At 34.5% G+C, this 26,876-nt stretch overlaps 1 protein-coding gene across 1 annotated transcript in view; it reads left to right on the top strand.

Annotated features, from left to right (window-relative positions):
• The window catches only part of APPBP2 (amyloid beta precursor protein binding protein 2), a 56,130-nt gene extending 32,482 nt beyond the window's left edge, over nucleotides 1-23,648 (top strand). Inside the window, exons 5-13 of the mRNA XM_081270994.1 lie at nucleotides 3,901-4,069; nucleotides 6,896-6,985; nucleotides 8,583-8,650; nucleotides 9,291-9,396; nucleotides 9,676-9,800; nucleotides 12,697-12,782; nucleotides 14,564-14,754; nucleotides 16,328-16,493; nucleotides 18,945-23,648. Coding sequence (XP_081127120.1) covers nucleotides 3,901-4,069; nucleotides 6,896-6,985; nucleotides 8,583-8,650; nucleotides 9,291-9,396; nucleotides 9,676-9,800; nucleotides 12,697-12,782; nucleotides 14,564-14,754; nucleotides 16,328-16,493; nucleotides 18,945-19,198 — 1,255 coding nt within the window. The 3' untranslated portion in view covers nucleotides 19,199-23,648. The remainder of the gene's footprint in view (nucleotides 1-3,900; nucleotides 4,070-6,895; nucleotides 6,986-8,582; nucleotides 8,651-9,290; nucleotides 9,397-9,675; nucleotides 9,801-12,696; nucleotides 12,783-14,563; nucleotides 14,755-16,327; nucleotides 16,494-18,944) is intronic.
• The last annotated feature ends 3,228 nt before the right edge of the window (nucleotides 23,649-26,876 follow it).

The following is a 26,876-nucleotide window of genomic DNA, read 5'->3' as shown; positions in this document are numbered from 1 at the left end:
GGGAAAATTTGGGGTTTTAATTGACCATGTGTTTAGTTGAATTGGAAAAGAAATGTTTTTCAGAACAGATACTAATGGAATCCTTTAGTTAATCTCAGGGTTTTTGAGCTTGATGCAAGAGTAAAGTGTGTTCTTCAATTTAATATTATAAAGTCAGTTTCTAATCTAAGGCTGGCATTGAAACATAGAGCAAATGTCAGAGAGCCTTCTTGGTCTTTCTGTAGTTAAACTTGGTACCATTTTTTTTAAGTAGTTTTTTTTTATTCCTTTGAAACTCTGCCTATTTCCCTTTACTTGTTTTTGTTGTAGTTTTTTGTTCATACATGTCTATTGCCAAACAAATTTAAAAATACAGAAACTATTAACTATTAATAAAATAAATGTTGTACATAATCTCACTGTCCAGAAACAATCAGAATTACTATGCCATTATTCCCTTAGTATACAAAAGTAGTTGGTTCTAAGACCCCCATGGATACCAAAAATATTTTTGGATGCAAAATGAAATTACTTTGTATTAGGCATATATGATAGCCTATTTTTTTAAGTATACATTTGGGAGAATAGAGAAGAAACAGCATTATAAATGTCTCATCTTGGTGGGGAAAGTAGGAATGGGCATCATTATTTAATGTCCAAATACCAGTTTTGAGCGGAGGGAGCATGGGTTAGAAGGATTAGAAACTTGATCAACCAGATATAAGGAAAGAAAATATAGACATGACTAAGTATGATATATAAAAATAAGAAGGAAAGATTATAAGCATTTATAATGATTATTATAATACATGTTATTATAATTAGTTCCTCAAATTGCCAAAAGGGCTAAAATAAAATCTAGCCATATTTTGTTAAGAGGAGACACACCAAAACAATAATGTTGACAATGAAGAATTCAGGATAAAAACAAAAGGGATTTAGTTGGTACAAAAGGGATATTGATAATAGATTGTGTAATTCACAAATAGCAGTGCATCCTCAAAATACAAAGCATTTGATAAAATGATAATACAGTGTTACCAGGCGTGGTAGCACACATCTGAAATCCCAGCTGCTCTGGAGGCTGAGACAGGAGGGTCAGGAGTTCAAAGACAGCCTCAACAAAGGCGAGGTGCTAAGCAACTCAGTGAGACCCTGTCTCTAAGTAAAATACAAAATAGGGCTGGGGATGTGGCTCAGTTTTAAACGCCCCTAAATTCAATCCCTAGTTTGAACTCAAAAAAGGAGGAAGAAAAAAAAAGATGATATACCATTGAGTGCAGATTAATGCAGAATTCATGGAGATTATCAAGGAAATAAGTTCTTTCCATCTTTCTGTTGTCTGTTGTGAGTCTGCTGTTTTGGGCTAGCTCTCCAATGCCAGGTATCAAGTACAGATTCCACATTGTCCATAAAAAGAAGTACTCCCTTCCCAAGCACTATTTTTCTTTGAAGATAAGGAACCATCCAATTGAGTTACCCATTAGTTTTACAAGTTTACTTGGCTCTGACTTGTAAAAAAGATACTTGGAATTTTAGAATAACCTTAGAATATTATTTTGTATAAGGGTTTTATTCTTTTTGAAATGAAGATAACTATGTGGTGATTATTGGCACTACACTATAGTATGTATACACCACTTATTGATTAAATGTCTTTGTAATCAATAGTCCTTAGCTTTTTTTGAAGTTGTTCTGTTTCCCTGTGAAAGAAATGATAGAGGAGAAAAAATTGAATTTTTCTCATTTTAGGTTATTAATCTGTTAATATTTTTGGTGTAGCTAAAAAAAGAAAAATCTTAAGTTTCTACTTGTGATACCCCTGAAGAATGCTTCCCAACCTTTCCGTACTTGTTCCCTTCCTTCTCTCGCTGACCCCCCCTTTTTTTTTTGGTACTGGGAATCAAAGCTAGGATCTTGTGCATGCTAGGTTAAGTGCTCTATCACTGAGCTACACTCAGCCCACTTGGATTTCTTTCCTTTTTTTTCTTTTGTGTATGTGAGATGTGGGGGTGGGGGGGGATACTGGGAGTTGAACCCAGGTATGATCTACTATTGAGCTATATTCCTAGCCTTTTTATTTTTCATTAAATTGTCCAAGCTAGTCTTAAACTTGGAGTTCTCTTGACTTACCCTCTCCAATAGCTAGGATTAGGCAGGTGTGACCATACCCATGACTATTTCTTTTAAAGTTATGTTCCTACGGTTACAATCCAACCCATCCATCACTCCTAAATATTTACCCAAGCCAAATGAACCCAGGGGTGTTTTACTGCTGAGCTGTAACCCCAGCCTCTTTTATTTTTTTGAGACAGGGTCTCACTAAGCAGGGTAACATTAAGCCTGTAATTCTCCTGCTTCAGAAAGAAACACTGGGATTACAGGTTTGTGCCTCTGAACCTGTCATTTGGCTTTCATTTAAAATCTTTTATACTTTCGTTCCTTTTCAAGCTGAGCATCAGAAATTTGCATTAGCCTAATACAAAGAAAATAATATTGACCTGACATAATGTTCAAGCCATCATTATAATAAGATATATTTATTTAGTCCTAACATTGTGCTCATGTGTTATATAGATGTACAGTCTATTGCTATTTAGACTTTATTCTGATCTAAAGTGTTTTAGTATTCTTGAATATCATTAAGTTGATTGATGGGCTGTACAGTTACTTTATGTAAAGAACACTGTATTTTCTGCCACCAAGGATAAAGGTTAGCAGTAACTGATATACTGCTATTTCCCATAAAATAAGCAAAAATGAGCATTCATGAAATCAGTGACCAAGTTTTATGCAAATATACTAAAATAAGAATGAAAAGTAATGGTGGGTAATGGTATCTCAGGCTGATTTTTATTTCCTTCATTATTTTCCTTTCCTTTCCTTGGCCCTCCACCCCAATATTGAGAATTGAACCCAGGAGTGCTCTACCATTGAGAACTATATCCCCAGTCCTTTTTATTTTTACTTTGAGACAGGGGTCTCAAAGTTGCCTTGGCTGGCCTTGAACTTGGGATACTCCTGCCTCTGCCTTCTGAAATAGCTGGGATCACAGGTGTGTGCCATCACATCTGGTCTGTTGTCCAGATTTCTTTCTTGGGGATTGAACCAAGGACCTTGTGCATGCGAGGCAAGCACTTTACCAACTGAGCTATGTCCCTGGCCCTCTTTTTTTTTTTTTAATACCTGGAACTGAACTTAGGGACCCTCAGCCCCTGAGCCACATTCCCAGCCCTATTTTGTATTTTATTTAGAGACAGGGTCTCACTGAGTTACTTAGCACCTCTGATTTGCTGAGGCTGATTATGAACTCGAGATCCTCTTGCCTCAGCCTCCTGAGCCACTAGGATTACAGGTGTATACCACCGCACCTGGCTATTTTCAGATTTCTTATACTGAAACTATTACTTTTGGATTTGGAACCAAAAAAGTAATTTTATATATATATATAGCACATGCTGAGTACACAAAGTGTACAAAATACTTAGAGAAGATAAGAAATCAAAATTGGATCAGGTTAATTATGTGAAGCTTCTTGGAAGAACATGTATTCTACTTTTTTTGTTGTTGTTGTTTATTCTGGTGCTTGGAATTGAACTCAGGCACTTAACCAATGAGCCACATCCCCAGCCCTATTTTGTATTTTTTAATTGCTTAGCACCTCGCTGTTGCTGAGGCTGGCTTTAAACTCATGATCCTCCTGTCTCAGCCTCCCAAGCTGCTGGTATTACAGGTGTGCGCCACCATGTCTGGCCTGTATTGTACTTTTTATGGGCCTTAATTAACCCTAGTCTAGGCCAATTTTTTTCTGATGTTGCCTCATTTCTTTCATCTATCTTCAGTTATTTAAGCATTACATAGTAATTATAAGTTATCAGGTTATATGTGCTGAAATAAAGGACAGTTATTTGTGTTTTACAGGTTGCTTCATGTACGAAATGGAAACTGCAAATATCATTTGGGTGAAGAAACATTCAAGTTAGCTCAGACATATATGGATAAACTGTCAAAACATGGCCAGCAAGCAAACAAAGCTGCACTCTATGGGGAACTGTGTGCACTCCTATTTGCAAAAAGTCATTATGATGAGGTAAGTGTTTTGAGGTATATGTCAGTGTGACCAATAATTGCCCATAAAATGGATAAATCAAATAGTCTTCTCATATGCTTTATAAATCTCAGTTTCACATATTAAGTTTACTTAAAGCAATACACATTTGTAATACTTAAGACAATATTAAAGAAGTATTTATCAAATGGATTTCTTTAAAATTTTTTATTTAGTTTTTGATGGACCTTTATCTATGTATATATATATGTATGTATGTATGTATGTATTTATATGTAGCATTGAGAATTGAACCCAGTGCCTCACACATGCTAGGCAAGCTCTCTACCACTGAGCCACACAATCCCAGCCCCGTGTATTTGTGTGTGTGTGTAAAATTCATTTGACAGGGGTGGGGTTGTGGCTCAGTGGTAGAGGGCTTGCCTAGCATGTGTGATATGTGAGGCACTGGGTTCGATTCTCACCACCACATATAAGCAAATAAATAAAGGTCCATCAATAACTAATAAAAATATTTAAAATAAATAAGTGTGTGTGTGTGTGTGTACGTACGTACGTACAATTCAGGGCCTTTTTTTATTTTTTAATTTAACCAAGTATTTCTCTGCCTAAATTGTTTTAGTGATATCCTCTGGTAAGTAAACCTTAATAGATGTTTTTGATTAGATGTGTAGTTCTGAGTGAACTCTCATAACTTGGAAGCTAGATTTTTATTTATGCCTTATAGCATTGCTTTTCTCCTTCCTCCTCCTCATGAATAAGATTGCTTCATTCCTAGTTTTATACTATTAAATTAATGCTTTGGTGATAATAAATACATAGTTGACTAGTGTGCTTTGCTGCTTGGTTGCTTTATTTTATACGAAAATATCATAATTATTTCATGCTATCAGTCATCATTTAGCTTTCATATTTTAAAATTATCTCTATATTGATTTTTGTCCTATTCCAAGTATATGTGCCATATTTAAAGGGAAATTACAATTAGTAGTGATACCAGAAAATTATAGAATAGTTAAAAAAGGATGTTTGTGCCTTTTTAATATTTATGTAAGAATACTTAAGACTGACATGTAAAAATCTAAAATCCATATCAGCATGCCTATAGTTTTTCAGGAAATAAGTGTATGTGTAATTTTTTGATGTTGAGATCCTGTGTCTGCTAAATTTGTTCTGTGGGTGGATTGTTTTATTGCCCCTTATGTGCAATGAGTGATGCATAGTTGTTTATCAACTTAGATGTAGGGCTTGGCCCCTTTTTCTAATTCTCACACACCAGAAAACAGCTCCATTCACAGAAGATCTTTGTGCAGATACTTGACTTCATGGAAAATGAGAGTGAGGTTAACAATAGAAATTAAGTAATACCTGTCTTTAAAAGTCTTAGATGCTGAGCTGGGGTTGTAGCTCAGTGGTAGAGCGCTTGCCTAGCATGTGTGAGGCACTGGGTTTGATTCTCGGCACCACATATAAATAAATAAATAAAATGACAACTAAAAAAAAATAAAAAATTAAAAAACAAAAACAAAAAACAACAGTTCTTAGGTGAACCAACATCTTTTTATATGTTTGCATAGGAACTCAGCCATCTCTGCTTCCTCTTTCATTTCCTTTCTTTTCTTTTTCCCTCATACTGCTTTCTAAAACACTGTAGTCATGTCCCCCCACCTCACCCCCCCATCCCCCACCCCTACCTCTTACATAGAGTAGTTTGTATTGTGCCATTCTTTACTCAGGTGACTTTTATTTACCAGTTTCCATTTTATTTCCTTTTAGGCCATTACTACTTAATTGACAGTTATTTCTTTGGGTTTAGTAGTTTAAATGATGCCTTACTCTTGATCTTTGCAGCTCTTAGCACATTCATGAGGAATATTTAAGTTTGTTGTTGTTTCTTGGATAATTTGACAGTGTATTCTTTTATAAATAAACTTTTCATTGCTGTCTTCAAGAAACTGTGCAGATCTTGAGGATATAGTGTGATGAATTATCACCAAATTCTTATTAGTCACAATAGGGTAGGCCATCTGGAGTCAATATCCCAAAATAACAGTGGTTTGTAACAATAAAAGTTTGTTGTTTTGTTTATACTTGGGATGACTACAGCTGCACTTAACAGTATGCTTACATTTTGTTCAAGACCCACTATGGTTTATTTAGGACATCTGTCTGGAATATTAAAAATCTTGGAGCAGAGAGCAAGAAGGACTGCTTGTTCTGTCGATTGAATGTGTAACATAAAGTACAGGCACTTTATGAACAATAGCTAGCACAACATAAGCATTTTAACTAAACAGGCAATTAAGATTTTTTTTCCCTGGTACTAGGTATTGAACCCATGGGAGCTCTACCACTGAATTATATCCCCAACCTTTATTTTGAGACAGGTGTTTTTTAAATTACTGAGGCTGGTGTGTGCCACCGTGGCTGATCAGGATATAAAATAATAAGTGTTATAATAGAGGAAGTAAAATACAAGAAACTTAGACCAGGACTGAAACCTGAAAGACAAGTTAGGTGTGTTAAAGAGTTAGAGGAAAAGACAATGTATTCTAAGGCAGAGGAAATATGTATAAGGACTTCTAGGCAAAAGAGCACATGCCTCTCATTTCTTGAACATATGTCATATATCTGCAAGGTCTGATTCAGAAAACCTGTACATAATTAAGAGTAAAAATAATGTAACATTCATACTTTAAAGAAAATACAGAGAAAACTTTTTAAGTGTAAATATTTCGTGTTATTTATGTACTTGATAGCTTATTGGAAAAATCTGCAATAATTTTATTAAGTACTGTCAATTGAATTATCAAATTGTTCTGTTCTAAAAATTTTTTTGTTTTTTAGGCATACAAATGGTGCATTGAAGCAATGAAAGAGATTACAGCAGGCTTACCAGTTAAAGTTGTGGTTGATGTTTTGAGACAAGCATCTAAGGTGAATATCATGTTAAAATTATTAAATGAATTATAGGATTTATCAGGATTTAAATTTGTTTTAGTTAACTTACTATTTAACATCTTAGTTATTGTATACTGTATATACTACCAAGATCTAAATTTTAAGTTTCTGTGCCAAGTTTTAGGAAACCTGGTATTTAAGCCAAACTATCTTACATGGACTTTAATTACTTTTCTTTTTTCAAGAAAACTTGTGATATAATTCGTTTTAATAATTGTTTCAGTTCACTGAAGTACAGATTATGGTATTTTGGGGAATTCTGATTTGAGTTCTTGGTTTTCTTAAACCTGTGGAGTAATCTGAATTCTTTAGGCCAAAACTATATAGGCTATAATCACTTTTCTCCTTAAGGATAACCTAGTATTAAGTGTTTTACTCTAATATTGCACTCTCATAGCAAGACACCTTGCTATACTTGACCTCGTAGATGGTTGTTGTTTTTTTTTTAATCTTTCTGTACTTTCTTCTTATTCTGTAAACAAATGCATTAATTCTTTCACCACTTAGTAGCATTTAAAAATTATTGCATTGGAATCTGAGGATGTAGTTCATTGGTAGAGTACTTACCTAGTATGATAAGGTGGGGGAGGGTAAAAATTACTGCTTTGGTTCACTGAAGCCTTAAAGCATTAATGTACTTTTTTGAATATAGTCTTTCTAGAAGTTTTTCAAATTTGAATATTCCATTTTCATCAGTTTGGCTTATGGAAATTCAATTGGAAAAAAATATTACAAAATTGTGGATCCTAGAAGACTGCAATATTTTTGCAAATATTAAATCACTTATTTTGGAGCAAGTAAATGGCAGCATAAATATTCAGGTTATCATCAGCATTATAAAAGGGATCTTAGTATGTTTTTAATTATGTAAAAACATCAAATATTCAGTTAACATAAAGACAGTAAATATGTAAGATTTATATTCCTATATGCAAATGGTATTTAGAGTTTTAAAACTACTGACAATCCTCATGGTTGAAAATATTTTGAGAAATAATAGAAAAACTTGAAAATCTGTGTATTTAAAAATTATTAGTTGAGTCTAAGGCATACCACCCTAAATACTCCCCATCTCATCTGATATCTTAAGGTGAGGGTTGGGCCTAGGTTGCACTTGCATGGGAGAGCACCTGGAATACCAGGTGCTGTAGGCTTAGGAAAAAATATATTACAGGAAAACTATGAAAGATCATTGTAAGCCACTCCAGAACTGGGATTAAGTACTTTAAGGTACCTTTCTAAGTACCTTAGAAAATACTACAGTAAGCCCTCCTCCTACTATTTTATTTTAATAATAAGGAAGGTAGTTATACCAGCTTTGTTAGGAAACTTTGCCATGGTTTTGCACTGAAAATGGCTGTAAAAATTTTAATCTTTACGGTTTTTTTAGGTTATATGCAGATCTGTGTATAATAGTTTATAAATAACTTAGAAATAAAAAAATTACAAATAGAATCTTTCTGTTTGAAGATTTTTTTTCTTACTACTATAACTAAAATATATAAACTATATTTATTTTAGCACATTAATGAACTGTTTAAAAGGTAACAATTTTTCATTTTATCATCTTTAGGCTTGTGTAGTAAAACGTGAATTTAAGAAGGCAGAACAGTTAATTAAACATGCAGTGTATTTGGCACGGTAGGTGGTGGTTATTTCAAATGTCATTTTATTTATTTATTTTTATTGATTTTTTTCTTTTAAAAAGACAGCAGAATGCATTATAATTTTTATTACATGTATACTGCACAATTTTTCATTTCTCTGGCTATATATAAAGTATGTTGACAACAATTCGTGTATTCATACGTGTACTTTGGATGATGTTGTCTATCACATTCCACCATTATTGCTGATCCCTTGCCCCCTTCCTTTCCCTCCCACCCCTCTGCCCTATCTAGAATTCTTCAATTCCTCCCTACCCCACTATGAGTCAGCCTCCTTATATCAGAGAAAACATTCAGCATTTGTTTTTTTGGGATTGGGTAACTTCACTTAGCATTATCTTCTCTAGCGCCATCCATTTACCTGAAAATGCCATGATTTTATTCTCTTTTATTGCTGAGTAAAATTCCATTGTGTATATATGTCACATTTTTTTAATCCATTCATCCACTGAAGGGCATCTGTGTTGGTTCCACAGTTTAGCTATTGTGAATTGTGCTGCTATAAACATTGATGTGGCTGTGTCCCTGTAGTATGTTGTTTTTAAGTCTTTTACAAATGTCATTTTGAATTGTTACTCTCCATTATATACTAATAGTTTTTCATCTTTTTATAGGGATCATTTTGGATCCAAACACCCAAAATATTCTGATACACTGCTAGATTATGGGTTCTACTTACTCAATGTAGATAATATCTGTCAGTCTGTTGCAATTTATCAGGTATGTTGATGGTTCTTTTTTCTTTTCACCCTAAATTGACTTGCCGACTTGTGTTTGTTTGTGGTATATAAATCACTATTTCAAAATAAACTCTTTGAGCCCTGCCTTCCTTTTATAGAGCACTCATTAATTTACTATTACATAGAAGGCTTAAAAACTAATGTTTTAGAAATTAAATTTATGAGATTGGGTATATAAAATATTAAAATATTTAATTTAAGATAGGTGGTATTTTCTAAAGGCTGACAATATTATTAAATATTTTTGTTACTTTTTCAGGCAGCCCTTGATATTCGACAGTCAGTGTTTGGTGGCAAAAATATCCATGTAGCAACTGCACATGAAGACTTGGCTTATTCTTCTTATGTTCACCAGTATAGCTCTGGAAAATTTGACAATGCACTGTAAGTTCCACATTCCTTCTCAGTAAATTAGTAAATACCATTTTTTGTTTGTTTGTTTTATTTTTTTCCCCAATACAATAGTACTTAATTTAGTTTATGGATTAAATTTATCTCCCAGAGCTTTAAGAAGATGCCTAAAATGTTTCTTAAGTTTTTTAAAATCATACCAATTTATAAGCTATTCATTTAGACTCTATAGTTTAATATTGAGACATTTTTATATAGAAAATGATTTATCTTTTGATTATTTTCTTAAATAATTTTTCTTTGAGTAATACAGCAGCCTGTGGCTAAATATTAGACCGTTTTAATAACCTAAAAACATCTTGCTTAAAGCACACAGAAATATTGAATAAAATATTACAGTCATCTCTTAAAATGTGTAACTGAGCTTGCAAGAATGAGGATAAATCCTTAATCAATAATGGACATTAAAAATTCAAAGGCAGGGCTGGGGATGTGGCTCAAGGGTAGCGCACTCGCCTGGCATACGTGCGACCGGGGTTCGATCCTCAGTACCACATACAAACAAAGATGTGTCCGACGAAAACTAAAAAATAAATATTAAAGTTCTCTCTCTCTCTATCGCTCTATCTAAAAAAAAAAAATTCAAAGGCACAAACTATGGTGTAAACCATTTAGGGGTGGTAGGAAAGCTTAGAAATTTCTGTAACTGCTGTTGAGTTAGAAATGAAACCCTCACATGAAGCCAGGATCAAGAGTATACCCTCAGGGATAGGGGTTATGGCTCAGTGGCAGAGCGCTCACCTGGCACGTATGAGGCCCGGGTTTAATCCTCAGCACCATGTAAAAAAAATAAAGGTATTGACAACTACAACTAAAAAATAAATATTTAAAAAAACAAAAAAGAGTATACCTCAAGAAAAGGACAAATGGGAAGGAAAAATTACCCCACAGCAGAGACATGACAAGGAAACATTATCTGAGCTTGGGCTCACAGTAAACTAAAGGAGTGCCACAGAGGAGTGTATTAACTACAGATTATATCACTTTGGAGTCTGGGGATTATGCATGCAGGAACCTACAGACTGAGAAAAACATTGAAGAGCACTGTGAGGCTGCTAGTTCTCTTGGGATATCTTCTGGGAGAAAACCCAAAACACAAGTATGTCATAGATATAGCTCTACCTAAAGTGAAGTCACCATCAAAAATTACAAAATACATAAGGAAACATTTTTCTATAAGTGAGGGTCAACAAACATAATGATTGGAACCCTTTGAACTTGAGTCAAAATATTATGAAGTATGTATTCTTTAATGATTAAAGATATAAGACGGGTTAGCAAACTGTGGCCTGCAGGCAAAATAAAATTTTACTGGAATGTAGCCCTACTCATTCATTTATTCATCTGTTTTCTATGAATGCTTTCATACCATAACAACAGAGTTAGATAGTTAGGACAAAGAATGTCTGGCCAACACAACCTAAAATATCTGGCCCCTTAAAAGTTTGCCAACCCTGGGCTGGGGATGTGGCTCAATGGGTAAACACCCCTGGGTTCAATCCCCAGTACCAAAAAAAAAAAGTTTGCCAATCTTAATATATTAAAAAAAATTAGTAATATTTTGGAGGGAAAATAAAGATTGTGTTTACTTTTTTCCCCCAAGTTGGGTCTTGCTATGTTGCCCAGGCTGGCTTGGGACTCCCAGGCTTAAACCACTCTGCCTTAGCCTTAGCCTTCAGAAGACTAGGACTACAAGTACTCAGTTTAGATTTCAAAATAAAATAACTGATACATGCTATAGCACAGTTGACCCCTTGAAAATTTTGTGCTAAGTGACAGAAGTTGTCAAAAAGGATCACATCTTGTAAAATTCCATTATATGAAATGTCCAGAATAGGCAAATCCATAAAGACAGAAAGTAAATCAGTGTTACTTAGGCTGGGAGTTGGAGGGAAATGGGGAGTGACTGCTAATGGACCTGGGTTTCTTTTGACGTGATGAAAATATTTCTAAAATTGATTATGGTGATGGCTGTATAATGGAATATATTTTAAAAATCACTTGAGTTACATATTTATTTAAATAGGTGAATAACTTGTTGTGTAAATTAAATCTTCATAAGGAAAAGACCTTTTATAAAAAAAATAAAATGAATAGCTAGAAATGGAAAATAATCATTGACATTAAAACTCAGTAGACAAGGCTGGGATTGTGGCTCAGTGGGAGAGAGCTGAGTAGCATGGGCAGAACACGGGTTTGATCCTTAGCACCATATAAAAATAAAGGCATGTGTTGTGTCCATCTACACCTAAAAAATAAATATTTAAAAAAAAACTCAGTAGACAGGTTAAACATCAGGTTTAATTATGAGAGAGAGATAATTAGTGAATTTGAAGACAGGTTTGAGAAAATTTAGAATTACTAGAAATGGAGATAGGAGGCTTAGAGTTGTTTGAAAATTGGCAGATAAAATAGACAAATAGCTTACCTTTTATTTGGTGAGATGGAACATAAAACAAGTAACCAAGCATGTCAGATAAGAATACTTTGTAAAGAAGACTGAGTTTAGAGAATGATAGTAGATTATTTTTAGGGACATTTATATAGTCTATTCTGGAAAGGCCTATTCAATGAGAGTGAGCCATGTGAATATTCAGGGGAAGAGCATTGCAGAGAGAGGGTAAATCACATGCAAGGGTGAGACTATGCTTTGCATGCTAGGAATCATGTAGGCCTGTGTGGATGGAGGGGTAAGAGAGTTAAAAGCTTAGTCCACAATAGATTGAAAATATGAAACAAACAAAAAATTGATTATTTACCATAGTTTTATAAGTACTTTCTATCAGTATTATAGCGTGATTTTTTTTTAAATGCTTAAATCATTTGTAACTAAAAAGAAATGCCAGACTATTATTTATCTGTATTGCAGATTTCATGCAGAAAGAGCTATTGGTATTATTACCCACATCCTACCTGAAGATCATCTTCTTTTGGCTTCTTCAAAGAGGGTGAAAGGTACCCTTTGTAATCCAGTCTCAGATAATTTTAGAATGATAATGTGTGGCATAAAATAGGGGTATTTATTTTCTCAGAGGTAGTAGAATTAGACTGTATCTCCGTATTTCTAAAATAACCAATTCTGTCAACTCCACTTCACAGTTTCCAGTGGTTCTTGGTGAAAGATTGTTCACTTCTCTCATATAATATTATTAAGATGCCTTTTTCCTGTCTCTCCTTTCTTTATTCCTTCCTTTCTTTCTTGCATGCAAGAAATTAATACAAGCATTTCTTATGAGAATAATGAGTTACACAATGTTTACATAGTCATGAGTAAAATACTGAAGATGGGTTTATGGGTTTTGTAGCTTTAGTTTTATAGAGGATAGAGGAGGGTATTTTTTTAAGTACTAGGGATTGGGGATTGAACATGGTAGGCAAATTCTACCTCAGGAACTTTTTTTTTTTTTTTTTTTTTTGAGACCGGGTCTTACTAATTGCTGAGACTAGTTTTGAACTTGGGATCTTCCTGCCTCTATCTCCTGAGTTTCTGGGATTATAGGGATACACACCTGCACCCAGCCCACCAAAGATTTTTGATTTAATGCATTTATTTTGCTAACATGTTGGTCATCGTTAGGGTGATTTCATGCATTTTGGATAAATTTTACCTTGTTTCTGGAACTGGACTTTTTCTTCCTTGAGGTTGACAGTTAAGTTACTCAAGTACATGAAAATTTCAAAAATTAAAAGCAAGTTTAAAAAGAAGAAAAGTTACCTGAAACCCCACCATTTCTGTCAACATTTTGATGGATGTTATTTCAGCTTTTTTCTTTAAATAAGATAATTAAGTGAATAAGTATTTCTTTTAGTTTTATAACCTGCTTTTTTCACCTAATGCATTATGAAAGTTTTTCCATTTGAATATATGTTGCTATTTACCCTTTTTTCTGGAAGTGTATTTAACCTCACCTCTGTTACTGACCCTTTGTATCTTTAACATTTTGTTGTTCAGTATTGCTACAGTGAGGTAAATCTTTTACCCACATTTGTGTAGATAGTTTTTCAAGAAATGAAATTGATACAAGTGTGTGTGTGTGTGTGTGTTCTATATGTGTGTGTGTGTGTATTTTTTTTTCAAGATTTTAGATGGAATTTTAAATTTTTGAATGCAGCTTTGAAAATAAAATATCTTCTGGCCTGACTTAGTGATAAGTAAAGTAGGAAGAAGCCGGTTCTTCTAGTTGTGTTTGGTTAAAGGTCATGTTTTATAAAGGCTGGTTTCAAAAATTTCAAAAGTGCTTAGGTACTCCTTGATACAGTTTCATAAGATTAAAAAGTTTGCCTCTTCCTGACATTTACCTTAAAAATATACTTACCAAGGGCTGGGGTTGTGGTTCAGTGGTAGAGCACTTGTCTCGCATAATGAGGCACTGAGTTCCATCCTCAGCACCGCATAAATAAAATGAAAGTATTGTTCCTATCTACAACTTTAAAAAAATACACACACTCACTTATCAGTAAAGTAAAACAGTCCATTAAAGTAGAAACTGATACTGCAAAATAATTTGAGTTATACCATTGTTTTTCTTAAATTTGAATTGAATATACTATCTAAAATAGAATGATTTCTGCAAAAATGTACAGTTGAAGTGGAATCCTATGATCCTGACCAGTTCTAAATTATAATTACATATAAATATAGTCAATAAATATTGCTATTATTTGTTTTTCATTTAGATGTTCCTTTAGCTTAGTAAATGATTTTGAAGTACACTAATTTGTTGCTTTCTATTCAGCACTTATTTTAGAGGAGATTGCTATTGACTGTCATAATAAGGAAACTGAACAGAGGCTGCTTCAAGAAGCTCATGATTTGCACCTGTCTTCACTTCAACTAGCTAAAAAAGCTTTTGGGGAATTTAATGTACAGACTGCAAAACACTATGGTAACCTTGGAAGACTTTATCAGTCAATGAGAAAATTTAAGGTAGAAACATATTTCATATTTTTCTCTCCTTAAATAATAAATGTTCAGTAATTTTAAATAATGTAGCATAGATTCATTATATTTCTACTTAATTTCACAAAGTAATTTAGCAAACAGTGAGTGTAAAACAACATAATCGTTAAAATAAAATTAGAGAATTGGGACCATGGAAAAGAAACAGGTCAAATCAAAAAGTCTGATATGATTGTTACAGAAAGACTTCAAACACATGGTAATTGCAGGTAAATGGATGGAGTTAGAGAATATAATGCTAAGTGAAGTTAGCCAATCCCAAATAACCAAATGCCGAATGTTTTCTTTGATATAAGGAGGCTGATTCATAGTGAGATAGGGAGAGGGAGCATGGGAGGAATAGATGAACTCTAGATAGGGCAGAAGGGTTGGAGAGGAAGGGAAGGGGCTTGAGGTTATAAATGATGATGGAATGTGATGATCATTATTATCCAAAGTACATGTATGAAGACAAATTGGTGTGAATATACTTTGTATACAACCAGAGATATGAAAAATTGTGCTCTATATGTGTAATAAGAATTATAATGCATTCCGCTGTCGTATATAAATAAATTTTTTAAAAAGGCTTCAAACATAATCCTTTGCTAACTTACGTATGTCAAGCTCATAGCAGAAAGCCTGACACATGATTGATATGCAAGAAATAACAGGTATTAATACCAAGAGGTAATTGTATAATTACTCATTAATAATTAAATATTCTTTTTTTTTAAGATTTTTTTTTAAGAGAGAGAGAGGATTTTTTTAATATTTATTTTTTAGTTTTTGGCGGACACAACATCTTTGTTTGTTTGTGGTGCTGAGGATCGAACCCGGGCCGCACGCATGCCATGCGAGCGTGTTACTACTTGAGCCACATCCCCAGCCCCAATAATTAAATATTCTTAAGTGTAGCAATAAAATTTCTGATTTTGAATCTCTTTTATAATTGTGGCTTATAATGTATTAATATTGTCCATTTTGAGCTTACAGGAAGGAAAGAATGAGTTTAACATGTTCAATTTTGGGCTGAGGTTGTGGTTCAGTGGCAGAGCACTTACCTCACATTGGTGAGGTGTACTGGGTTTGAGCCTTGGCGTCACATAAAAATAGATAAATAAAGATACTGTATCTATATACACCTAAAATTTTTTTTAAAAAAGATGTTCTTTTTGCCTGATAAAAACTATCAAAATTCCCCAAAACAAAGTGTATGTTTGTATGAATTAACACCTCCTTAACAAGGTCCTATTAAATCTTGGAATGTATTAACTAAATTTCATTTTTAAATGCCTTGTTAATTTTTTCTTAACAATTTTCTATTTCTGTTTTACTTTTGGCATTAGAAACTAATCACTGTTATCACCTTATGTACACAGTTTCCAAAAACCAGGAATGTTTTCCATTGGCAGCTCTTGGAATAGCTTGGTGTATTTTTTGATCTTATTACTTTATGGTACTTTTCATAAACTGTCTTTGACATTTAGAAGAATTTTGCTCATTGGGTAAGAATTGTTGACACAAGTAAAGTATATTAATTCACATAATTATTTTACAGGAAGCTGAAGAAATGCACATTAAAGCAATTCAGATTAAAGAGCAACTTCTTGGTCAAGAAGATTATGAAGTAGCCCTTTCAGTGGGACATCTGGCTTCTTTGTATAATTATGACATGAATCAGTATGAAAATGCTGAGAAACTTTATTTGCGATCTATAGCAATTGGTATGTTACCTTTAAATTTCCTTTAGTCATTTGATTCAAAGACCTGTGGGTCACCATGTCTTTTAATATGTTGTAAAAGGGAAATACTATTACTGAATTGCAGAGGATATCCAGATACCACCAGGACATCATCTGGAATACTTTGCTAATGGTGCTTATTTGATATTGAAGCAATAGCAAGAGGTGTGACTCTTATTAGAGTGTCAAGTGTAGGTAAAAATAGTTGTTTTTGACTTAGTGCAGTTACTGCCCCATCTCTCCCACACCTCCCTTCTATTCTGTTTTACATCACAAAACAGATTCTTCACCTGTTTTTTGAACTTTATGTAAATGGAGTTATATGATATTTTTACATCTGACTTTTTTAATGAACCTTAATTGTAAAATATATCTGTATTATGGCATTTCACTCTCACTTGTTAATTTCATGTTATATAATGTAATATTTTATTGGATTAGTGTGTCATTGTCCATTCCACTGTTAATGAACATATGGAAGATTTGGATAGTTTCCAATTCAAGGTATTACAAAATAAGATGCCATGGCTGCCATCTTATGAAGTGCCTTTTATACCTCTTGCCTATTTCCATATTGATTGTCTTGTCATTTTCTTAATAATTTATGGAACTTCTTTATTTACTATAGATATAACAAACCTTTTTTGTTGGTTACATATATTGCCAATATCTTCCCTCATTTTATTGCTTGTTTTTCTAAGGGTGCCTTTTAAAGAACAGAAGCCCTTTATTTTATAGTATGAGACAGCAATCTTTTTTTTTTTTTTTTTTAAAGAGAGAGTGAGAGAGGAGAGAGAGAGAGAGAGAGAATTTTTAATATTTATTTTTTAGTTCTCGGCGGACACAACATCTTTGTTGGTATGTGGTGCTGAGGATCGAACCCGGGCCGCACGCATGCCAGGCGAGCGCGCTACCGCTTGAGCCACATCCCCAGCCCGAGACAGCAATCTTAAAAAATAATTTAAAAAATTATTTTTTCATTTTTTTTCCATATGGATATACAATAGACCCAAGACCATTTCTTCAAAAGATTGTCTTTTCCCCCTTGTCATAAATCATGTATTCCTATTTACATGTGTCCCTCATTAGCCATCATATATTGACTTACTTGCTTAGTCCCCAAATGCATGTAGTTTCAGAATTGGTAACCCATACACCTGTAAAAAACAAACCTGCTACTTAGAGTTCTATCATTGTTTACAGTTTTCTTTGTCTTTAACCTGAAAGTAGTGTATTTTCGGAATACTATGTTCAAAAGCAGGTGGAGTTATCACTGCCCTCTTCAATATGGATATGTTATTAATTTGAAAAACAATTAGATTCATTTATTTTCGTATTACATTTGCCCCCTCCCTGTGTATTTTGTTAAGTATTTTTTGAATATGTGAAATATTACTGTTCTTAAAATCACAACTATACAGAAAGGTATGTCCAAGGACATGTAATATTCCCTCATTTCTTCTATCCATTCCCAACTTCCTGCTATGTAGATAAAAGATAAATATGTACTTTCTTATTTTCCTACACAAACATATAGCATAGTACATAGATACTATTTTTTGACTTTTTTTTCTTTAACTTAGCATACCCTACAAATCCCTGCCTATGAGCTCATTGAGTGCTGAAATTTTCCTCCTTGGCTTATAGCTTAACATTATGCCAGTTAAGTGATCATACCACAATTGAACTATTCTAAATATTTTCATTTGTTTCTATATTTTGCCAGAACAGTCACTGTTGTTGTGCATAGCCTTATGTATGTATGTTTTTCTGTTGTTGGAAATGCTGCCATTCTTCTTTGAGATTTCTTTAGAAATTCAGTCCTTCAAAGTTCAGGATAGCACATGGGTGGAAATGGTTCCGAGGTGGTGATAGAAGAATGTTCCGAACTGAAGTTTTTGGGGGGTCCGGGATGGGGGTAAAACCGAGGACTGAAATATATCCCCAGACCTTTCTATTTTTTAAATAGAGACAGGGTCTCACTTGAGTTGCTGGGGTGACCTTGAACTTGCAGTCCTCCTGCCTCAGCCTCCTGAGTAGCTAGGATTACAGGGATGTGCCGCTTGCCTGGCAGTGATATAAGAATTGTATCCAATCCTTTTCGGGGAATAAAACCAAGCCAGTCTATCTATCTATCTATCTATCTATTTATTTATTTATTTATTTATTTTAAAGAGAGAGTGAGAGAGGAGAGAGAGAGAGAATTTTTAATATTTATTTATTTTTTTAGTTTTCGGCGGACACAACATCTTTGTTGGTATGTGGTGCTGAGGATCGAACCCGGGCCGCACGCATGCCAGGCGAGCGCGCTACCGCTTGAGCCACATCCCCAGCCCCCAAGCCAGTCTATTTAAATAATTAAACTTAGTTTGTGTTGAAAGACTTTCATTTTGTTATTAGAACTTTCCTTTACTTATTTATTTTTATTTTCAGGGAAGAAACTTTTTGGTGAAGGCTACAGTGGACTAGAATATGATTACCGAGGTCTCATTAAACTTTACAACTCCATTGGAAATTATGAGAAAGTGTTCGAATATCACAATGTTCTGTCTAACTGGAACCGGTTGCGAGATCGGCAGTATTCAGTGACCGATGCTCTTGAAGACGTTAACACCAGCCCCCAGTCCACTGAAGAAGTGGTGCAGTCCTTCCTGATTTCTCAGAATATTGAGGGACCAAGTTGCTGAGGGAGGACCTCAGTTAACCAATTATCTTTTCCCAGATTCCAGGGAATTCATACTGTGAAATCAAAACCATGTTGTTTTTGGGGACTGGAATTTGCATTGAAACACTGGTCCAGTCCATTGAAAGCCCTATTTTGGGTAATCCCTATCTTGCAGAGTGTCCGTAGAATAAGCATATATTCAGTTATATTCAGCATGTATCGCATGTATAAGTAGTCTGGCCCACATTCTCAACCTAGTAGAACAAACAACAGAAAACCCCCCCCTTTTTTTTTCTTTCTTTTTAAAAAATAATTCGTTTTACAGAAAGCCTGAAAGGAAAAAAAAAAAAAAAGAACCCCTAAATAAAACTATTTAAGAGTTTAAAAGAGTTGCATTCTTATTATGTAAGGATGATCTTAACAACTTTTTAACATAAAATTCTTCCATGTGGAGGTATTCAATACTGTACTGCAAAGAAATTTTACGGGGAAAATCTTTATATGCAGTATAGAAAAGTTAACACAAGTACTAATAAAAGAGGGACATCCTGACTTTAGGTTTGGCCACCTTTCCCAGAGAAGTGGATACAACCACTCTAGAACTATATTATAAGAGAAGGACTGTCAGATTCATCTGAACTGGACCAGTGTTGATCTGTAAGTAATAGAAAATATGATAGACCAGCGGTTTTAACTCATTTTTTTGTTTGTTTGTTTTTGGTACAACAATGCAAGATGCTCTAACAGTGTTTGCTAACAGGACCAGGAGGATCTAAAAAGGACCAGCCTAATAGAAAAGGTGGTTATTTGGACCAGAGGCTTTAGATTATTATTTTAGCCCCTGCATATACTTTTATCAATAGAATGATTTCATTTAGCTCTATAAGGGAAAATGATAATGCACAAACTACATTCATATAATAGATACCGAACTAGGGAAATTTGGTAATTTTAGTGGCACATCTTTAGTCAAGGTACATAGATGACAATGCCATAAGCAAGTCTATAATGCCTGCTGCAACTACCACCATTATTTAAAATTTACTCTAATAATCAACACAGTAAACAAATATATTGGCTAAGAGTCGTGAAATAGCTCATGTCTAGGTGGAAATTTTAGGTTACTGTGTTATCTGTGGGGATAATGGAAAATGAATGCCCAGAAATATGTCTTCTAAGAAATTCCTTTATTTTTATGGTATATAAAATAGCATCATTTTATCTGAAACCCAGTAGTCAAATGGAGAGATCCCCTAATGATAGTTGTATTTCACCAATTTGTCTTTTCATTTATTGGGTTCTAATTTTCTTTTTCATCTTTTTGTTCTTATTTTTTAAATTAAGTCAGTTGGGTTATTTAATGTTGAGGTAATGTTCAAATTTGAGAAGTTATGACATGTAGCAAACCAAGAAACAAAGGTCTTTTGCTATTACCTCAATTCTTATTATAGTGGCCCATCTGGTGCCTCTACAGTTAAGAATCTGGGTTTCTCCCCTATTTTCAGGGGTTCATAACTTGGCCATTAGAGATGTTATTCCAAGCTAATGCTTGGAGTAGTCTGTGCGTGAGTGAGTGTGTATTGAATTTTGGTTTTTCTCTTAACATGCATGTTGGGTGAGAGGGGAAATAAACCTAAATTCACATAGAGTACAGAAAAACTAATTGGTGATTTAATTTTAAATATTTTTTTTAACTTCCCAACTTTAACCTTGTTTGAAACCGCTATTTGCATTTTTGTTAGTTATGAGCCAGTGCATTTAAATTATTCAGAGGTATACCTGAAGACATAAGCAAGCCCAGATCCCTAAGATGATAACTTTGTGATTTGGAAATCTGGATTTTTTCCCTCAAATTATTCTCTTTAAATTCTGGAAAGAATAAATTGGCATGCCTGCAGTTTATGAATCTGGTCCCCCTCCCAGTTAATTGCAGTCTGATGCCAAGAGTCACCCTTTATTAATTACTAAATAGTCTGTGTGACCAAGGACTAACATTTTAAGTTACTCAGCTCTATCCTCATGGACCTATATATTTAATACCTCCAAAGATATTTTCAGGATAGGCTTTGTATACTTTTATTGGTTATTAGAGTCCTATGGTATATTTCTGGCATAGGAATGTTGTGATAAATTGTTTTTCAATAAATATTTTGAAACTTATGTTTCCACATGAAGTTTCTTTTTTTTTAATCTTTTTATCTTTTTTTGTTTTGTTTTTTCTTTTTTTTTTCTTTTGTTTTTTGTTTTTTTTTTGGGGGGGGGCAGGGGGGTTTGTGCACATACAACATTTCCTAGGATAAAATCAATCAAAAGACTTTAAAGCCTTATCTTCCCTAACTCAGTTTGAATTCAACTTAGCTCACACTCAGTGATAAAGTGACACAATATTTAGAAGACTTGGATCACAGGGTGATAATGTCAGCTGGCAGCCAGTGTCATCCCCTACCCCATGTCATTATTGGCAGTTTTTCCTTTTTACCGCTAATTTAATGTAGTTTTCTTTAAGTCCATAAGTGTTTATAAAACATACACTCTAGCTGTTTTGTTAGTGATATGACTTAATAATTGCACTATTCTGATTCTGATCAATAATAATAATATCCTAATAATTTTTAAGTATAGGATTTATCCCTTTAGTAAAGATGTTGAGAGCAAATTTGAGAAATGAATGCCACCATGATTTATGACATTAAGAAATAAAACTAAAAGTAATAAAATTATACCCACAATAACTAAACTTTTTACATATTATGGGGTCCAGTGTAAGGAAGCCTTGGCCAACTTAAATATTTTTCTGGAAGCTTAGTGAAGTAATGTTAAATAAGGGCCTTTGGTCTCATCATTACCTGAGTTCTACCCAAAAAGATTGGTGCTATTCAAATTGAGGGCATCAGGGAGCTCTCACACACATGCCATACAGGTGGTCACTCACTTTCAACTTCAGTTTAATAGAGCCTATTCAGTTTTTTAGAGCATAATATTTATGGGTCCCCAAAATGGACTTTGCCCAAAGAATAAGGACCTTTACTACTATCAAATCTGTTCTTTAGTTAAGAATGCACTTTCTATTGCTTTGTAGTAACCCCTGCCCAAATATTGTTGCATTGCGAAAACAAAGGATTTAACAAGAGACCTTTGTTCATAACCTGTAGGATTTCACAATCTTGCAAAAATTAAGTACAGAAAGCCACATGTAGTGGTGCATGCCTATAGTCCCAGCTATTTGGGAGGCTGGGGTGGGTGGGAGGATCACTTGAGCTCACAAGTTCCAGGCCACCATGGGCAACACAGTAAAACCCCCATTTTTAAGTACAATGGCTGCAATCTTAGAAATAATCAGAATGCCATTTGGCTTCTCTTTATAGTGCATACGGAAAGCTGATCGGTAAACATGCCTAAAACATGATTGAAGCTTTTGGCCAAAACTTTACAAACTTAAAAAAAAATGATTTACTAAGAGCAGGCATTGTTAATTAGCACTTATTTTTATGTTTTCCCCAGGATTTGTATCCTTTTTGTTTCCAGACTTCTTTTTCTGAATGGCAAAGTTACTACTGGAAAAATACTTTAAAGAATTTTTTTTAAGAATTTTATTTTTGCTTTAAAAATTAATGCATATTTCACCTCTTGACTTTGGAGGACTTCAAGTTACCAAGACATTTTTTTTTAAATATGATATTTGGATTAAATTCCAATTTGAACACTTGTAATTCTTTTGTCCACGAATCTCAGGAATGTTTTAGGTGGAAAGCTGGTTTTACCCTGTTGATCTGAAGGAGTGTGCTTTAGGACTTATTAAATAATACTATTCTTAGTTGCAATCCTAGGTATCTATAGCATGAGTGGCCTTAGTGAGTTTGTTGAAGTGCACATGTTTTTCAAAAGTAAAATTTAAGATTAAATATATATATGCTATATATAGATATCTAGAAAACTTGGTTTGTGGTGCACAGTTAAGTGTTGGATCATTAAATAACCGTTGCAGGTACCATTTGTGTAACATCACTCATTTCTGTATATTCCTTTTATGGAAAGATATGTTGCCATGGTAACTAAAACTTTTCAATTTAGTTTTATGATGTGAGTAAATGCTACATTTTATTAAATATTACCAGGTCAGTACTATTTTTATACTTTATTAAGCAACAGGGGATTTTAGTTTAATAGCCTCAAAATAAAAAGCTCTTAACGAACAATTAAAAACGAATCACTAACATTCTTTACATGAAAGTTCCCACTACTAGTGCCACAGTAATTTCTATAGAAATAACTAAGTTTAATAGATTTTTGAAGACAGTTCATTGTGTCAGAATGACTTTTCGTATCATTCTCACTGACTTGTAGTGCCCACCATTATTTGTAATTATTAAATCATACTAAGTATGTTTGTAACCAGCATTGTGATATATTCTGTACTTGTATTGCTAAAAACGAATTATTGACCTAATAAATATAGTGTTCCTGCATTCATAGTCTGTTTCCAATTTAGTTGTGATTGCTTTTGGTTGGGACTCAGGATTATTTACATTTTGCAGACTTTTTATTACAGAACATTGTGAGAGAAACAGTTGGAACTAGAACAAAAGCACTCTTATTCAAGAAAATTAAGATGTGTAGCAGAAGAGACTCGTAACAGCATCTGGAGATGGTGTTCATGAAGTTACTTTGAAAATGACTAATGAAGCGAGTTTTTTAGACTTTAAGAATGTGACCATATCACTCTTCCCTAGTCTTCCAGCTCTAAAAGCCTAAAGATGGAGATAAAGAGACCTGGGAAAATTCTGCTGGAAAAGGAGAAAAATCCTAAGTTTGGAGTTTCAGTTATAGCTCTTCCTCTGCACTGTAGGAATTGTGTTATATTATTACAAACCTCTTTGTGTTTCACCTCACATGAAAGACAGGGTCAAGTTAGGTCTTTAAAAAGCACCACGAGCAGTGTACCACCTGTAATCCCAGCAGCTCAGGAGGCAAGAGGATCTCGAGTTCAAAACCAGCCTCAGCAGTGGCAAGGTGCTCAACAACTCAGTGAGACCCTGTCTCTAAATAAAAGACAAAGTAGGCCTGGGGATGTGGCTCAGTGGTATAATGCCTCTGAGTTTAATCCCTAGTACCCGATCCCACTCCCCAAAAAAGCACCATGAATAAACATAATTTTTTTTTTTTTTTTGGTACTGGGGATTGAATTTAGGGCCCTCAACCACTGAGCCACATCCCCAGCCCTATTTTATGTTTTATTTAGAGACAGAGAGTCTCACTGAGTTGCTTAGCGCCTTGCTATTGCTGAGGCTGGCTTTATCCTCCTGTCTCAGCCTTCTGAGCTACTGGGATCACAGGCGTGCGCCACAGTGCCCAACCCAACATAAATTTTAATAAGCACTGAGACAGTGGAAATGAAGCTACATTTTAAGATATTATAAAGAAAATATTTTAGGCCTGGGGATATAGCTCAGTTGGTAAGGTGCTTGTCTTACATGCACAAGGCCCTGGGTTCAATCACTAGCACCACAAAAAAAAAAAAAGACAAAATCCCACCTTTGTTTGTAATAGCTCTAGCTTCATTCTGCTTCAGCAATACTAAATTTCAATTTTTTTTCTTTTTACATCCCCCATGACTTTGAAACTCTGAACACAACTGTTTCCTCTTCTGTATGGAATGCAATTTCCTAGGTAAGGTCTTATCCATCTGTGAGCTCAAAGACTAATGGGAGCTTTCCCTTAAAGTTTGACTTGCCATTTCTTAGTAATTTAGCATTTTACTAAAAGCTGAGTGCAGTTGCACATGCCTATAATCCCACCCAGTTTGGGAGGCTGAGACAAGAGGGTTGCAAATTTGAATCCAGCCTCATCAATTCAGTGAGACCTTGTTTCAAAGTACAAAATAAAAAAGGCTGAAGGTTTACCTCAGTGGTAGAGCACCCAAGGGTTCAGTCCCCAGTACTGGGGGATGTAAAAAGTGGAATCACCTTATTTTTGTTTAGAAAACTATGTGTAGATAGATATTGATAGAATGAATGAGTGCACAGAAAAAAAATATGTATCAAGCCAGGTACAGTGGCATATGCCTAAAATCCCAACAACTTGGCAGGCTGAGGCAGAAGGATCCTAAATTCAAGGCCAGCCTTGGCATTTTAGAGAAACTCACAAAAAGGGGTGGGGGGTGTCCTGGGGATGTTGATCTGTGGTAAGGCACCCTGGGATCCAATCCATAGTACCCGCCCACCAAAAAAAAAAAAAAAAAAACAAGTTTAACCCAGTTATATAGTGATATAACTTGCAGTATAAAAATTATTTCCAGCTTGTAAACTTTGCTGATTTGTGCATTTAACAAAGAGCATAGAGTTTACCCTGTCACAGATACTGTTCCAAATGTGTTCACAAACTACACCCAGATGCTTTAACACATTTTATAGTTGTAAAATTCAAGACAGGGTGACAGGGTAGCTCAGTGATAAAGCATATGCTTCGCATGTGTGAGGCCCTGGAGTCAATCTCCAGGACTTCCCCAAAATTTCCTTCCTTCCTTCCTTCCTTCCTTCCTTCCTTCCTTCCTTCCTTCCTTCCTCCCTCCCTCCCTCCCTCCCTCCCTCGCAAAGTGAGGCTTGACCACATCCCATATCCCCAGCCCTTTTTTATATTTTATTTAGAGACAGGGCCTTGCTAAGTTGCCAAGGGTGGCTTTGCCCAAAATATTTTGAGATGAACATTTTTTTAGGATGGTATTCTAAAACAAGTATTGTCAAGGATGTAGAGACATCATAACTCTTCTGTACTATTGGAGATGTAAAATGGGTCATATGTTATGCATCACTGTATCACACCCAGTGACACATACAGTTTCGTATGTATGAGGATCCTCAGAAGTTTTTATTTTTTTATTTATTTTTATTTTTTTTATTGGTTGTTCACAACATTACAAAGCTCTTGACATATCATATTTCATACATTAGATTGAAGTGCTGGGCATATTGGCATGCACCTGTAATCCCAGTGATTCAGGAGACTGATGCAGGAGAATGGCAAGTATGAAGCCAACCGTAGCAACTTAGTGAGACCTTGTCTTAAAAAAAAAAAAAAAAAAAAACAGGAAAAAAGGGAGGGAAGAAGGGGAATGCTGGGGATGTAGGTCAGTGGAAGAGAGCCCAGGGGTTAAAATCTAGTACTGGAATTTTAAAAAGTATATATCCAAATTAATTAAAAGTATGCTTAAAACCCATACTTGTATACCAATGTTCATAGCAACATAATAATAACCAAAGATGGAAGCAACTCCAGTGTCAATGGATAAACAGATAATGTGGTGTATATTGAAAATGAAATATTATTCAGCCTTTAAAAGAAATGTTTATGGGCTGGGGATGTGGCTCAAGCGGTAGCGTGCTCGCCTGGCATGCGTGCATCCCGGGTTCGATCCTCAGCACCACATACCAACAAAGATGTTGTGTCCGCTGAGAACTAAAAAATAAATATTAAAAATTCTCTCTCTCTCACTCTCTCTCCTCTCTCACTCTTTAAAAAAAAATTCTGTCTCTCTCTCTCTCTCTCTCTCTCCTCTCTCACTCTCTCTTTAAAAAAAAAAGAAAAAAGAAATGTTTACATGTGCTACAATCTTAAGGACATTATGTTAAGCAAAAAAATAAGACAAACGTGGGCTGGGGTTGTAGCTCAGTGATAGAGCCCTTGCCTTGCACAAATGAGGCTCT

The sequence above is a fragment of the Spermophilus citellus genome (genome assembly GCF_964194105.1).
Source record: "Spermophilus citellus genome assembly, chromosome: 17".
NCBI classification, from domain to species: domain Eukaryota; kingdom Metazoa; phylum Chordata; class Mammalia; order Rodentia; family Sciuridae; genus Spermophilus; species Spermophilus citellus.
The sequence above is the reverse complement of the archived record's forward strand: the minus strand, read 5'-3'. Positions and strand labels throughout refer to the sequence as shown.